Here is a 15,233-nt window from a genome sequence, read left to right as displayed (position 1 = left end):
CGACTCCTTGTCCCTTCAAGGGACTTTTTAGCCTCGAGGACTGCCTCGACACGAGAGCAAAGATTTTAATGGAATATTTTTCTCGTCTTCTCCGATGACAAGTTCTCCTTGCAGAGGTACGTAATGACAAAAATATCAGAGTACCCCCTGGAAAGACAAGTATTGATTAGAAGAAGTAGATCCGATTCATTTCATATCATGAGGCATGTTTGAGCACTTGAGGCGATATCGGAAGCATTAATCACACCGCGGCAAAGGGGATCTTCGCTTGTATTTTCTTTTATTCCTCTTGGCTTGGAATAATCTAAATTGTTTTGAAAGCTAGGTATATATGGATCAAATTGTAATTACGCGATCTTCTATATAAGGAAAACACGTATTCGGTGTATAGCATGTTCAGGAATGTTTCGTGTTATCAATAGGTCTAATAGAAAGTATAGCAATGAAATAAAAGAATCAGAAATAACCTTCTTAATGTCAAATGAATCCAGTACGACAATTTTCGACTCCTCATGAATAAGAACCCCTCTATCATCCTAAAAAAATATCCAAATGAATAGTAAGTGGTAAATAGAATTAGCATCTTATTTTGTCAGTTAGTGTGTCGTCTTAAAAACATCATGTTCCCGCCAAACAAAAGGTGATAGGCCTACATCTCTCATTATTTTGATTATACTCTTCATAATGATCATTCACAACCTAAATCAGGAGGCAAGGAAAAAAAAAGCATTGATATATTTATAATATGTTCACCTTGTAGCTCACGTTCAGAGTGACGATTTCTTTCAACATAATTTTGTTTTAGTCATCATAGTCAGACCGCTTTAACAGGTTCTTTTATTTTCATGTTTCCCTTTTCGTACACCCATAATTTGTCTTCTCTGACTCTACACTCTCAGGCTACACTCTTTCATTAAACCAATTTCATGAATCGTTCATTTTCACCATGACCTACATACCCTATCACATTCTCCCTTCCCCGTATCTCTCTCTCTCTCTCTCTCTCTCTCTCTCTCTCTCTCTCTCTCTCTCTCTCTCTCCCTCTTGATATCTCATTTTCTTTCACTCTTCTCTTATTCCCTCGCTCCCACCCGCCCGCCCGCCCATCGTTCATTTATTCCTCTCCTGTCCTGCCATCCGTAGTAAACGTCTTCGAGTTGTCCCAACCTGGCGGCGTTTGAAAACACGGTGAAAATGTCACAGGAGTTTAAACCTTCAGCCGCTCCTTGCCTGACGTCGAAAGGGATTATTTATCCAGCTCGAGGAGTTGTAAGTCTTCCATTCCCCCTCTGATCTTCCCCTAAACGATATTTACAGTCGGAGATATTCAATCTGCATGGAATAAATTCCAGGCTCCCGCTCTAAACACTCTAGGACACAGTTTCCAATTAAGAACAGCGTTTAGCAAACTCATGTTTAGCACGGTCACGCGATACATGTACTCTCGTTTATTTCTTTTCTAAATAATGTAACGAAGTGCCATGTAACTGTGATGAGAAATGCCTTACAATTTTCAGTTCTCCTACAATCCCTTAATTTAATTTTCGCTTTTGCTGTGCGGAAGGATTTACTGCACTCCGTTATTCTGTTCAATTACATGTATCAGTAATGGATTCCAGCATCCTCTTCCTAAATTAGAAATGATGGATAAAATCCTTTTTGTCTGTCAATTACCAAGTTAAGGGTGCACCAAAATTATGTATTTCACCCAGAGCGAAATGAAGAGAAATCTTCTCGATATTATTTTGATAACATGAATCATTACTTTCATTTCTTGAAGTAATTTTCCATAAAGGGATCGGGAGCTCGGAGGACAATAGACGGAGGCGCGCGTATCGTAGTTATCGGCAATATACATAGAACATTGCCGTGGTCTGAGAAATATGAAATATCATATTACAAGAAATGTTTTCAGGACCACGGGGCCCTTCTCGAAGACCTGAAATGATCCTGTCAGTTCACAGCCATGACAATATTTACCCCAGGGAGATATTTAGAATGAAGACATAATCAAGAATGATGCAGCGCCAACAGACAGAAGTTCACTCCCCTGAGCCTAAAGTGTCATCTCAATTTGCACTGGCAGCTTGGATGGAAATAGGAAGTTGATCCTATTTATTTAAAAGTAATACATTCAGCCTAATCAGTCTGATAACACGATATCTTCATTTCATCAGACAGATCAAGAGCTGAAGCCGACATCTGTATTTATGTTTGAAATGATTTGACGGGCGTAATTTATTTCTTTGGAACATTCAATTTCCAGATTCAACTAACGTGTCATCGTAAATGTCATAGACCCTAATTCTTATCCTGACCATGCTCTTTGCTTCAGTACATACGGACAACCCAGAGGATGTTAGCATGTGTGTTTGTTCGTCGATATCAGATTCTTTTGTGGGGGGGGGGGGGTTGGGAAAGTCTCTAAACAAATATGTTGATGTTCACATTGTACTGGGAAAGTACAGACCATCTTAAATCGGATTTGTTGCTCAAGAATCGCGATGAAATTATGCCACACCAAGAAACGATCAGCATCTTCGAAGTCCAGAGCACTGAGGCGGAGGGGATCTTGCATTAAGAATAATAATCAAACGCAACTTGACTCATTTAGAATCACTTATTTACAGAACTTGGGTTTGACTTGTGGATTTGAGTGTAATCACAACTTTCTATGCAATAACAATGCTCTTATTACCAACGTGACATTTGTAAATTAATTTTGTCAGTCTTCGTTGGAGTGCATTTACATTTTTTTGTCAAGAGATGAATGAATTATATAAATGTGTTTCCATTTTGTTTTGGTAATTTTGTTTTGTTTTAGTGCTAGAATGATCCAGAGCTATTCAGTGTAGTAACTTGAATCCAGAATAATCGTTTACTTTTGCTTTGCTCGCCTGATCCAAAGAATCAATCCCCTTATGTCCTGATAGATATCAAGGAAATTGTTTCAGTTTTTAAAGAGGGAGGAGTACTTTAATGTGCCTGGCAAATCAGTTTAGCCGCACGAATTACTTTTTCATTTGCAAGCGACCCCATCACGACTGAGTATTCGTGTTGCGTTGCATTCGCGGCCGATTTATTTTCTTGAGAATACTGAACAAATAACACGATTAAATTCCATCATTAGATGTAATCTGTGCCGTGAAATTGGGTTAAAAAATGCATGGAGTGTATTGTGGAAAGAGGGTACAGTTTGTCTTCCTTATAATGGCAAAACCTAATACTGCGTCATACCGAACCCCTGCAAGTACAGGAGTAAGATACGGTATAAGTAGGTGGATAAAGCAGAATGCAAGTGAATAATTGCAGTACCGCAATGCGGGTTGCAACACGAAGTGCGGCCGACGGGCCAGAGTTGTAAATATTGGAGATGCCGCCAGCAACAGACATAAGAAATATTCCGAGGATTATTGTCAGTGAAAACATCCAGTGTTTTCATCTCGTCAGTGGACTGTGTCTTTTAAAAACGCGAAGAGAGACGGAAGGAGAAGATGATAGAGTGGGGGGCGGTGGAGGAGAAAGGGGTGTTAAGAGGAGGGGATCAGGAGGGAGAGATAAAGAGATGGGAGATAGAGGGAGCTGGTTCTTTTAGAAAGGGAAGGTGGAGTGACGGATGGAGAAGATGATAGAGTAGGGCTGAGATGGAGAAATGGATAATAAGAGGAGAGGGTCAGAAGTGGGGGAGAAGGGGGAGTTTAGAGGGTGTTGTGTCTGCCAAATACGGGGAGGGAGGTGGAAGCAGAAAGGGATAGACTGGGACAGGAGGCGGGGAAAGGTGTATTAATAATGGGTAGATTTGAGGGGGTCAGGAGGGAGGGACAAAGAGATGGGAGATAGAGAGGTGAGAGGAGGGGTATCTCTTGTAAACGGGAAGAGAAAGGGGAGAAGATGATATAGTGGGGGCGGTGTTGGAGACAGGGGTGGTTACGGGAGGGGTCAGTAGGGAGGGATAGTGAGATGGCAAAAAACATCACGAGAAAGAGAGAAATAGGAGAGACTGGTGGATAAAAGATATAAAAGCGATAAGAACGATAATAAGGGGTATGGTTGAGTAACAGGACTATGTCTTTTATTAAACCAGAAAACATAGGAGATTGTACAGTGCTGAAATTTAATTGGATAAGCATGATTGAATATAGAATAAGAACACAGCAATAGTGATGTTGAACTAAGGTGAGCGGAAAGAGGGACGGGAAGAGTGGGAGGAGAAAAAAGGAACAAGAAAGAGGGAGGATGAGAGATGGAAACTGGAAAGAGACAGATTAACAAATACACCATCATTTCTAAATACAGTCGCGTATAAATTAGAAAGACAGAATCAGAGATGGAAAGATAAAGAAGATGGTAAGGGAGGGATGAGGATGGGGCAAAATGGAGCTGTGTAGATCCTGCCTGATAGCTGATAGACATGAAGGGGCAGACAATCAATGTGAAGAGAGTAGAAAACCGATTACAAGTGGCATGGTTACTCGAGGAAAAACAAAAGACGGTAAAAATAGAATTCCAATATTCAAATGCCGGGCGCCAATCTAGATGATACCAGCCAAGAGCCCCCGATAGACCTTTAGGTATTGTGTACTCAAGATCTCGAACATTCGTTTTATTCCGCCAAACACATGTTTAATGTCTAGTCGCTGAATACAAGCTAGTTAGGCGTGCTTTGGTTAACTAAACAGAATTAAAATGCAGTGATCTACATATATTATGCCTAATCCACCCCCCGCCGATTAAAACAAAAAAGATGCGCACTGGTATTAAACAGCGTTATGAAAATACCCTACTGACCCTCGCATAGTACCGTTAAAAAGAGTAAGTACGCTGTCGTCCATAACGCTGGGGTTTTCCTTACTTCTTTTCATGAAATTATTGTGACATAATGGTTCATTCTTGATAGAAAGGGTTTTATATCATTTCAGAACTTTCTTGATCAATATAAAGAATCCTAGATATTGATCAGTAAAGATCTTAGAAGATATGAACTTTATCTTTCGATAATAAATAATATTGTCACAGTCGTTGCATGAAAATGGTGAAGAAAAAGAATTCCAACCTCACGTACGGCAGTGTACTAAAACATCAATATGCCACGTCGCCCCTCCCCTAGGTAAAAATTTCTATTTAAAAAAAAAAAAAAAAGAAAAGAAAAGACTACATAGGAAATACGATTTCCAAGGCTGATTCTATTGCAAGTCCGACTGTGACATCCATTATGGTTTCAACTAATTCCCCTTTTTGACCAATAGTAAGCTAAACTTATATTTTTATGTGTGTGATGGGTGTTGGTTGTATAGAAGCAGGGTTATACTTACACTCTCCCAGTACTGGTTATACGATGTCATGTAGCTTTCTTATTAACTGACACACAGAATCAGGACGGGGAGATGTGACAGGAAATGCCACATTTTTTAAAGGAAAACAAAATGTGGTTACAAAGAAAAGCTACATAAACATGCTAAAGGAAAAGACAGAAACAAAACACAGACATTAACACAAAAAAAAACCAAAAATACAATTAAAAAAAAAAAAAAACTCAAAAGTAAAACAAAGAAAATCTCCTGATGCAAAACAAAACTATGAAAGGAAGCTAAATTCTACTGAATAATGATCATGATATGAAAACGAGACTTATTTCAAATTTGATTTAACTAAAGAGACTTTGAGACTGATGAATGACCTAGTGATAACTATGGTATTAGTTCAAGAATGCCCCAATCATTAGGATAGGGCAGGGTGGATTAAGGCATAACGAAGGAGAAGGATGCGAGATAATGACGGTGGGTGGATTGACATTCAAAGAGAGGTAGACCCTTGTCGTTATTTTACGTGCGCTTGCATCTTTCTTGAGCGCTTCAAATATGTTTAATATGCAGAGGATCGTCTTTAATTAAATCAAAATACCCACTCAAGGCGGCTTGTCAATGGCCACACTGTTACGGTCACATTATCGTGACGTTAGGGGCAGTATAGAAGGGTATTTTCTTACACATCAGCGCTAACAGGCGCCATTGATGAAGACGTATAGTGTTTGGTGAGCGGTTGTTGCGTTTGATTGGAGGAATTAATATGGCATTTAAAACTACACTGTCGCCACATCGGGAACACACTGCTTTTCCCTACCAGAGCTTATATACGCTTTGTGTAGAATTTGTCAGATATGGCTTTTGTTGAGTTTCAAATTAAATTAAAAGGCAAGAATTATGAAGAAAAACATTTCAGTGTTCCCCCAGAAATTTGAGAATCAAATCCGATGAACATACATGACCCATTTAGATGCCTTTTTCTAACAAGAAATTATTAATTGAAGTTCACATTAATTAATGATACAACGATACAGACGTTAAAACCCGATTTGATTCGAAGTGAATCACGGCTCAGATAGTTAAGTGTGAGCGCCCTCGTGTTGCAAAATCGAACAGTTTGTTCTCTATGTATGAGATTTAATGTCGGCGGAAATTGAGATTTTTTTTTCCTCCAAATATTTTTTGCCCGAATCTGGGCCTTGTTTCAGAATTTTGTTATCAATAAACAAATGGTTAATTTCTCTGACGATTACACTCTCGGTCAATGAAATGCCACGATTTTAGTAGCTTGTCACAGTTATTGGAACTTGTTATTGATATCAAACTTTATGAAACAGGGCCCAGAACTGAAATGCCATCTTCAGAAGTGCAAACATTTCTGCTATACATTCGAATTACGAAGCTTTTATGCAACGAGTCGAACGGATACGGAATATTAATAATTTAATATGGAATTAATTAATAATCTTATCATAATACGCCGGAACCTATTAAAAGTCCTATATCATTTCAAATCACCCTTGGTATTTACATGACGGTCTCCACAACAGAATGTATACTCCACATTCTTCTTATCTATATATCTATAAAGGCTGTGTAGATAATTCCATCCTCCGACAAAATGTCTTCAACATGTTGGATGGATGGAGCGCTGTACTTTCCTGAGATTTTCCAATATTATATCCTTGGGTATATGTGATGGGATTGAGAATGTCACAATGCCTTCTTGATGGATTTGATTCAGCTTCTTCTTCTATTCCATGCGGGATGAAATTTACGTGTTTACGTGGGCGGAGCAAATGGAAGACCTTTTATTCTACTCTTTTTCATATCTACCATAGATCATAGAGACATTTGTGAACATTAATTTTTGCAATGTCTTTTAAGTGGAATGTTAGTTTTGTTACGATATTTTCATGGGGCTACCTCTTTCATTTGGAAAAGTCCGTCGTTTTCGGCCGTTATTTCCTATCTCTCTTTTTTAAAGGTTATTCCCATGTTTACATGCGTTGCTCTTCTTCGTCTTTGTGATCACGTAAAAGAGAGAGTGGGTATGAATATGTTTGTTAAAGATATTGATCCTTATTTGTATTTCGTCCAGTTTTCTGTCATTTAATCAATGTTATTCGTCATCATGACAACACTTGGCTGTGGAATTGTCTGTGCAGCCACATGCTCTATATACGCATATAATAACAGTTCACAGTTCATATCGCGGTCATTGTTTCAAGAAACCTACACTGTACCACAGTATTGACAACATCAGATGCTGTATAAAAAAATATTAATACTGATTTTAAATAAATATTCTAATGTCATTGCCTTCTATTTTCCACTCTTACTTTCTCACAGTTACTTTGTTCTTCATGATGATTGCATTGGACTGTTGAACTGTGGTATGTGTAGTCACCATAATACTACGCGTTTACCACATACTGTAACCACGGTGAAGGTGAACGTAAATTTGTAATACAACGAACATGGAATAACCTTACTGTGTTCTATATCTTACTTTTGCTTTCTCACAGTAATTCTCTTCTTTATCATGACTGCACTAGGCTGTAGAGCTGTGGTGTGCGCAATCAATTACTACGTATCTACCACAGTGGGAATAAACGTCACATGCCATATAACTAATATCGACTTTAATGTCTTCTATTTCTCATTTTTACTTTCTTGCAGTTACTTTCTTTTTTTATCATGACTGCACTGTGCTTTGGAGCTGTGGTATGCACAGTCATCATACTACGCAGTTACCACAGTAAAATAAACGTCACATGCCATTATAACGAAGATAAACATCGACTTTATTGTCTTTTATTTCTCATTTTTACTTTCTTGCAGTTACTTTCTTCTTCATCATGATTGCATTGGGCTGTGGAGCTGTGGTATGTGCAGTCATCGTACTACGGATCTACCATAGTGGCGGTGAACGCCACATGCCAACGTGGCTCAAATTTATCATCATAAAACGGTTACAGCGCATGCGCAAGAGAAGACATAGTCTACCAGAAGTCGTCACTGCCGCAGAAAAACAACCCAGGGACACAAAGTAAGATTTGACTTGATCTACTAAACTTACGTTCTTCTTCAAAGTTATTACACTTAAAGGGATAGTTGAGTTCTGTTGCAGAGGGCGCTATAATAGTAAAGTTTTTTTTTTGCAAGATAATGAAAAACTGAGTGTCAAATTTGAAAGAACATAATATTTAAATGACAAAACCATCTTTGTTTTTATCAAAGTCGGTTCAGAGACGGCTGAAATATAACGATTTTTAATACTTGTGTACCACCACAAATATAAGGTATTTTGAAAAAATTGGAAAAAACCATTGAAAAAACGAAATAACGCCTTTTACGTTGTATTTCAGCCAATGCCGATGTTGGCTTTTTTGTTGGCATTTTCGTGTCGCTTATATTACGCACAACCAGCCGGTCCATGCATGTATTGTTAGATTTGATTAACAAATTAATTAACGGTCACCAGGTTTTTTTGAAAGTGGAGCTGAATTGGTATGCTCGTATTGGCTAAATGACACATTTTGGGGTAAAAAAAAATTTACCTTCATAGCAATTTCATGTTCTAAAAGGGCACTAGAAATGTCATAGATAAGAATAAGAGCAATATCCATGCACTTTGAAAGCATTTGCGGTCTGAAAACATAATTCAACTATCCCTTTAACAAATTATCGAGGTATGATAATGTCCACTCAGTTAAACGTGCTCTATTCTACATGTATTAACAATCAATTATAACAATATTGAAAGTAAATTGATCACAAATGTATGGCAATCAAATGAAATGACGTATTATTGACGTAACTATTTTCACCCTAACATTTTTACACAGATCTGCTTACAGCACGATTAACGTGGAAGGTCCAAATGGCAAAGGACCCCACATGATGCGCCAGACCAACTCTCATTCTAACTCTCATTCTAACTCTAACTCACATGGTCACAACCATGGTCAGGGCCACAATCACGGCCACAACCATGGCAGCGATAGCGGTGGCGAGGAGGTACACGACAACGAGAACAGCCAGCTGTACGAGCCCAAGCTCATTGACCACAAGCTTAAGATGAAGTCGCGCTTCCATCAACGCGACAACAAGAACAAGGAACTTAACGCCCTGCTCTGGAGGGAGTTCGCGCTCGCCCTCGACAAGGGACTGGGAATCTTCGTGGCGATGATCATCGTCGGTGAATGTCTCTATGTCATGATCATCTTCATCGCCATGCCCAATTGGGACATCATTAACATGAACACCTAGGACTACATCGGCATCGAGTCTGTACGACGATGATGACGACAACGACGTCACTTGAGTATTACCATTTGAGAGACGATAAACGCGCCAATAACTCTAGGAAGAATAGTCTTTGCATGATTGTCGAACACTGGATACATGGAATCATCAATGTGTTGACCGACAGGAGAGGCTAAATTCTACGAGAGAACAATAATTGTCTCAGATAATTATGATCCATTCAAGATCTCATTGCAACTAATAAGAATTGAACTTTTGTAGCGATAGATGGCGCTTTTCCAAGTTGTGCGGTAGTGGTTCGTCAGTCACATGTGCCGTAGGGGTATACAAACAGGCAACCATTCGCACTGTGAAGGAAGTGCATATATACACTGTTGGTCATAATGGTGGAATAATTATTTTTACCCCAATTTATTGAATAATTTTTACAATGATTTATGCCTAACAGATCTAGATAATAGTACACATTCTCAGATTTTATTGAATGACAATTGGGGAGTGTTTGTTTTGCGTGACTGCTACTATGCTAATCAACTAGGGGACCTACGTCCTTAAGTCATAACTGACAGTAATGGGGATTAATGCCTCATAAAAGGGCACTAAGATAGCACATCGACACGGTTTTGATCCTGGGGACTCACAGTAACGAGGCCATTGCTTAGTCAATACATCATGACTGTACGCAGCGGGCGCTAGGGTACGTCGACGCCCCCACAAAAAAAACAAAAAACAAAACAAAGAAAACGCAATAAATTTTCAATAATTCATTGCATTTTTTCCCGACCCCCAACATAAAAAAATCTTCTATGTGGGCATGCCTTGAACCATAATGCATGGCCCTACAGAGGAATTTTTCATGTTGGGGACTGGGGGAAAATGCAATGAATTATTTAAAACTTATTGCATTTTCTTTGTGGGGGCGTCGACGTACCCTAGTGCCCGCTCCGTACAGTCATGATTCATTGGCTAAGCAATGGCCTCATTACTGTGAGCCCCCAGGATCAAAACCGTGTCGATGTGCTATCTTAGTGCCCTTTTATGAGGCATTAATCCCCTTACTGTCAGTTATGATTTAAGGACGTAGGTCCCTAGTTGATTAGCATAGTAGCACACACATGCTTTAGCAGTAACGCAAAACAAACATTCCCCAATTGTCATTCAATAAAATCTGGATCTAGATCTGTTAGGAATAAATCATTGTCAAAATCATTCAATAAATTGGGGTAAAAATAATTATTCCACCATTATGACCAACAGTGTAGATTTATGAAGGGCAATCGCCACAGAGGCGTCACTCCATGGGTAGGGGTTATGGGATGTGGTGGTGACCATCTTTTCCAAATTCTCGTTGCTGAACTAAAAACAAAATTGTTAACCCCCTCCCTCATTCTGGACAAGTGACGCTCTGATTGGCCGCATTGCTTTTTACATGGTATCAATTACATGTATGTTAATCATAAATCAGAATGTCAACAATATTTATAATCCGATTTTGGAGTATAATATAGTCAAACTACGATTCTTCCATGCAATATATAACGCTTGAAAAAATGTGAGCTTTGAAATGATGTAGGCTATTTTTTTTATTGAGATATTTTTTTCTCTCGAATTGTTTGTTTCAAGCGAGTATGCGCTGGACGCAGCGGGAATAGTCTCTTTTTCAAGGGATGGGGGAGGTAGGGTGTGGGTTCATCTCTATTAATTTTCATAGTTTTTCTGGTGGGTAGATCGGAGGGGCGGATGTAGGATGTTGGTGAAAATCATCATAAATTTCTTGCATTTGTCTTTAACACTAATTTTCTTTGAACCAGACAAAGGATCAAATAGATACAATTAGCGATTTTGCATTATGTATCGCTACGCTTCAACTCATATCTTCACATACAATCATGCGACGGGGCACGCAAAAGATCAGAACTACAAAAAATATCACTATACAGGCTTTTTGTTTTATGTTATATTCAGTCTTATGTTTATATCTCGCGTTAAAGTTAGTCTTCACAGAGCATTGGAGGAGATAAAATAATCAATAAAGATAAAGAAGGATGAAGATTAATGTATATTTTAGCTACGTTATAATGCTTTTCAAGTCTACACATTCAAACATAAATAATTAAAGTCTGTGCGAGCCTCACCTCGAAGTAGCGTCAATTTTAGACAAGATCCAATATCAATATCTCGTCAAATACGGGTAAAATCGGGTCCACTAAAATAATGATTGAATACTTAAAAAAAAAAAAATATTATTAGTTGTGTGTGATATGTCAATTTTCTTGTTTATCTGTACGTAATGATATAATTTCATGTCTATTGGTGTTTTAAGAATTATCAAACGTAAAATGAAAGATGTTAAAAAAATTCTGTGCACAGTACTTTTGCTGAATGTCAATGAACGGGGCCAATTAATCGGTACTGCACAGTGAATGTTTTTATATAATTTGTTGTTATTTTTTAAACTCTGATGTATAGGATTTGATAACCAGAGCTTCTAGTCATAAACGGCGTTGAATTCAGCATATTCAATAACATCGTTGCAATAACATTACTATCGCTATGTTTACTCCTAGTAGATTGATCATTCACAAACGAAGTCAAATTTAGGGAAATCTTACATTTGAGGTGACATACCCCGTGTCATGGGGGGGGGGGGAGGGGGAGATGTATTGTTTTAATAGTTATATTTTGACGATCGGAAAAGCAATCAATAAAAAACAAGGGTGCAGTACTATATAATGTACAGGGGTGGGATTTATCATAGTATCTTCTTTGTTTACCCTTCTTGTTCTCTTCATTTCTTCCTCTCTCTCTCTCTCTCTCTCTCTCTCTCTCTCTCTCTCTCCCTCTCTCTCTCTCTCTCTATTTCTCTTCCTCTCCCACTTCCCATATTTATTGAGGGTCATGATAAAGGAACAGAGCATTGTTGACCTAAATGTATACTCTAAAACGGAACAATCATGTGCAACCGTGATCTCCGTTTCTTTCACCAAGTAGAGCCAAAGACGCCTCCTCATTTTGTCTGAGGTTTACCTGCCATGGCAGTTTCAGTTTTCATTTTGTACTCAAATAATGATTACTTATGAATTTGAATTCGTTCGTGAACATGTCTTTTACATACATTATTGCGATGTATATCGATAATTTTTTCATAATGTGGACAAATTTTCTATGCATGTAAATACATGAAAATTATTTCCTTCCTCCTGACTATGAAAGCTTATCTTGCGAAAACTCGGATAAAAAAATGAAGTTCCCCTCCATTGGCAACCAGCAAGTTACAAAGTGCGATGTTAAAAGGAGAGCTGATTTATTACACATAAGCAGTGTTCCAAAATGCCTACTTGAACGTACGAGGTCAGCTTGAGGTGCAATAAAGAAAAAAAGGTGGAATATTTTACCTCTTTTCAATAAGTACATGTTATTATCAGTGCTATACAAGGATTGAATCTGGTTTGATTATCTTTGGTTAAGATTGTACCACGTGTTTAAGAACTCCAGAAGAATATACACGTAGGTATATATAGAGGGATTTTAAAGAAACAAAAACAACTTATTATTTTCATCTTAGTTCCACTCAAAGCGACACATCGAAGAGTTGCTTTTCAAATCATCACATTTATAGCTTCCACATTTTACCACCGATCCATATCTATTACATACTTGCGAGTGAATAAATAGTCATTTGAATGCAGTCTCATGTAAAATATATCGCCTCTTAAAAACTTATCTATTTCAGGTGTATGTAATTTATCATAAAGCATCATAATATTGTAGAACTGTGATAATTTACCAAAGTGTATGTTGGAATCGTATTAGCGATTTGCAAATAAGATATGACTTGTATAGTATGTATATTAAAGAAACAAAATATTGTACATAGTTTTGTAATGGACAGAATATGCTTAATATTTCAATGTTGTCAATATTTTCCCTTTCATTATTTTGTTTTCTGTTACCGCTTTTATATGTTGACTTTCTTCTCTATATCCAAATCCATCCTAATTCACACAAAGTTATTTCATAGGAACTATAATAACATGAATGAAGATAGAGACTGAACATGCGTGACCACCAAAACAATGCGTTCAGGATAGGGAATGTTTAGTAGTTTTCTATAAAAAAATATCCTAGTTTTTATGCACGAATAGCCCCACAATCTAGGTCTACTCTTTGAAATGTTATTGATTATAAATCCCAAAATGCATCAGATATGAAGGTATTCAGCTTTGTTTTCTTCTTATTTCAGTGTGGAATGCATTCGTGTTATTTAATGGCGTAAACTTGTGGAGTAATCAAGTACCCGTTGGCTCGTCAACTTTATATTAAATCATCAATCAGGGTCCCGCAGCATAAAAATTACCATTGATGTAACTTTCATGGAAATCTTGATTCGATTGACTGTTGATGTTGGTTGCCATGGTAGTTTGTTGATACTGATGTCAAAGTTACCATCAATGGTAAGCTTTATGCAAAAGGGCTCGGGAATGTATGAAAATGTATATGTTGCAAAGGTGTTTGCTTTTTTCATTTTCGATTTAGCCATCAATGGATGGCTTGAATAAGACAATCATTTTAGCAATTCACACAACTGAATACCACAAGGATGGAATAACATGTTATCTAATAACTATTTGAAATATTTCTAAACTGATTATACATGGCACTGCATGAATTGCATTGACAAGTTTGTGATACCTAGTTTCAGATAATATAATAGCATCAAACTTATTTGCATCACACTTTTGTCCCATGTATACATGAATGTTTACTAAGCAGTATTTCAGTATTTCTTTAAAAGTAGTATGTTTACCAACTCGTTTTACATACTAAAAGTACACATATTGATAATTGTATTAGGGCAACATATAATAACTTAGCTTAAAAAAATCTATATAGGCTTGTTTTTCGCGTTTTTATCTCTAAATTTATTTATTTAAATTTATAGTATATTTTAGACCGTTCTTTCATTCCCCTCCTAAGGTGAGATGTTCAGTTAAGATAATTGATATTACAATGTTTACTATCTATTTTAATTTCGTCTATATCGATTGCTGATTTTTGTATTAGCATGTCGGTGATGTTTCAAATAAATCAGGATGTTATGCTATGTCATCTACTTGGATCAAATGTCAATAATATTAGTCTGATTTTATGATTATCAATTGATTGTTTTTCTTTGCGTTGACGAAAAAAAATCAACATATACAATACAGTGCAAGAATGAGAATATAGAATCCCAACATATTATGTTGAATTCATTGCAAATACACTCGTTTCCATATGAAATGCCTATTTTTTTCTAATTAAAGAGCAACAAGTACCAATCTTACTTTTGTATCCTGTTCGAAGAAGGTATATTCAGTTCGAAAAATCTCTAACAAGCAAACAAGCAAACAAAAGAAAAATAGAAACGAATAAAGGTTAGAATAGTAATGGGCATGGTTATCACAGTTTGAGTGTATTTAGGAATTGATTAACGGATGGGTACTCAGCTCAGATATGCCATATTAGGTGTGACGGGGGGGGGGGGGGGTGGAGGGCACGCAGCCCCGTGCCCCTGGATCCGCTAGGGGGCAAGAAAGTATAGATTTACTAGATGTATCGAAGAAGACAGTACTCAATGCTATGGGCCTGTCACTACTGAATATCAAAGAAAGATCA

At 37.5% G+C, this 15,233-nt stretch overlaps 1 protein-coding gene across 1 annotated transcript in view; it reads left to right on the top strand.

Moving 5' to 3' along the window:
* The window catches only part of LOC577442 (neuronal acetylcholine receptor subunit alpha-10), a 74,144-nt gene extending 64,184 nt beyond the window's left edge, over window positions 1-9,960 (top strand). The window contains 2 exon segments of the mRNA XM_003726215.3: window positions 8,148-8,355; window positions 9,155-9,960. Of these exon segments, the coding sequence (XP_003726263.3) occupies window positions 8,148-8,355; window positions 9,155-9,578 (632 nt within the window). The 3' untranslated portion in view covers window positions 9,579-9,960.
* The last annotated feature ends 5,273 nt before the right edge of the window (window positions 9,961-15,233 follow it).

Source organism: Strongylocentrotus purpuratus, unplaced genomic scaffold (genome assembly GCF_000002235.5).
Source record: "Strongylocentrotus purpuratus isolate Spur 01 unplaced genomic scaffold, Spur_5.0 spur5_scaffold_5, whole genome shotgun sequence".
Taxonomy (NCBI): domain Eukaryota; kingdom Metazoa; phylum Echinodermata; class Echinoidea; order Camarodonta; family Strongylocentrotidae; genus Strongylocentrotus; species Strongylocentrotus purpuratus.
This window is presented reverse-complemented; position numbering and strand designations above follow the sequence as displayed.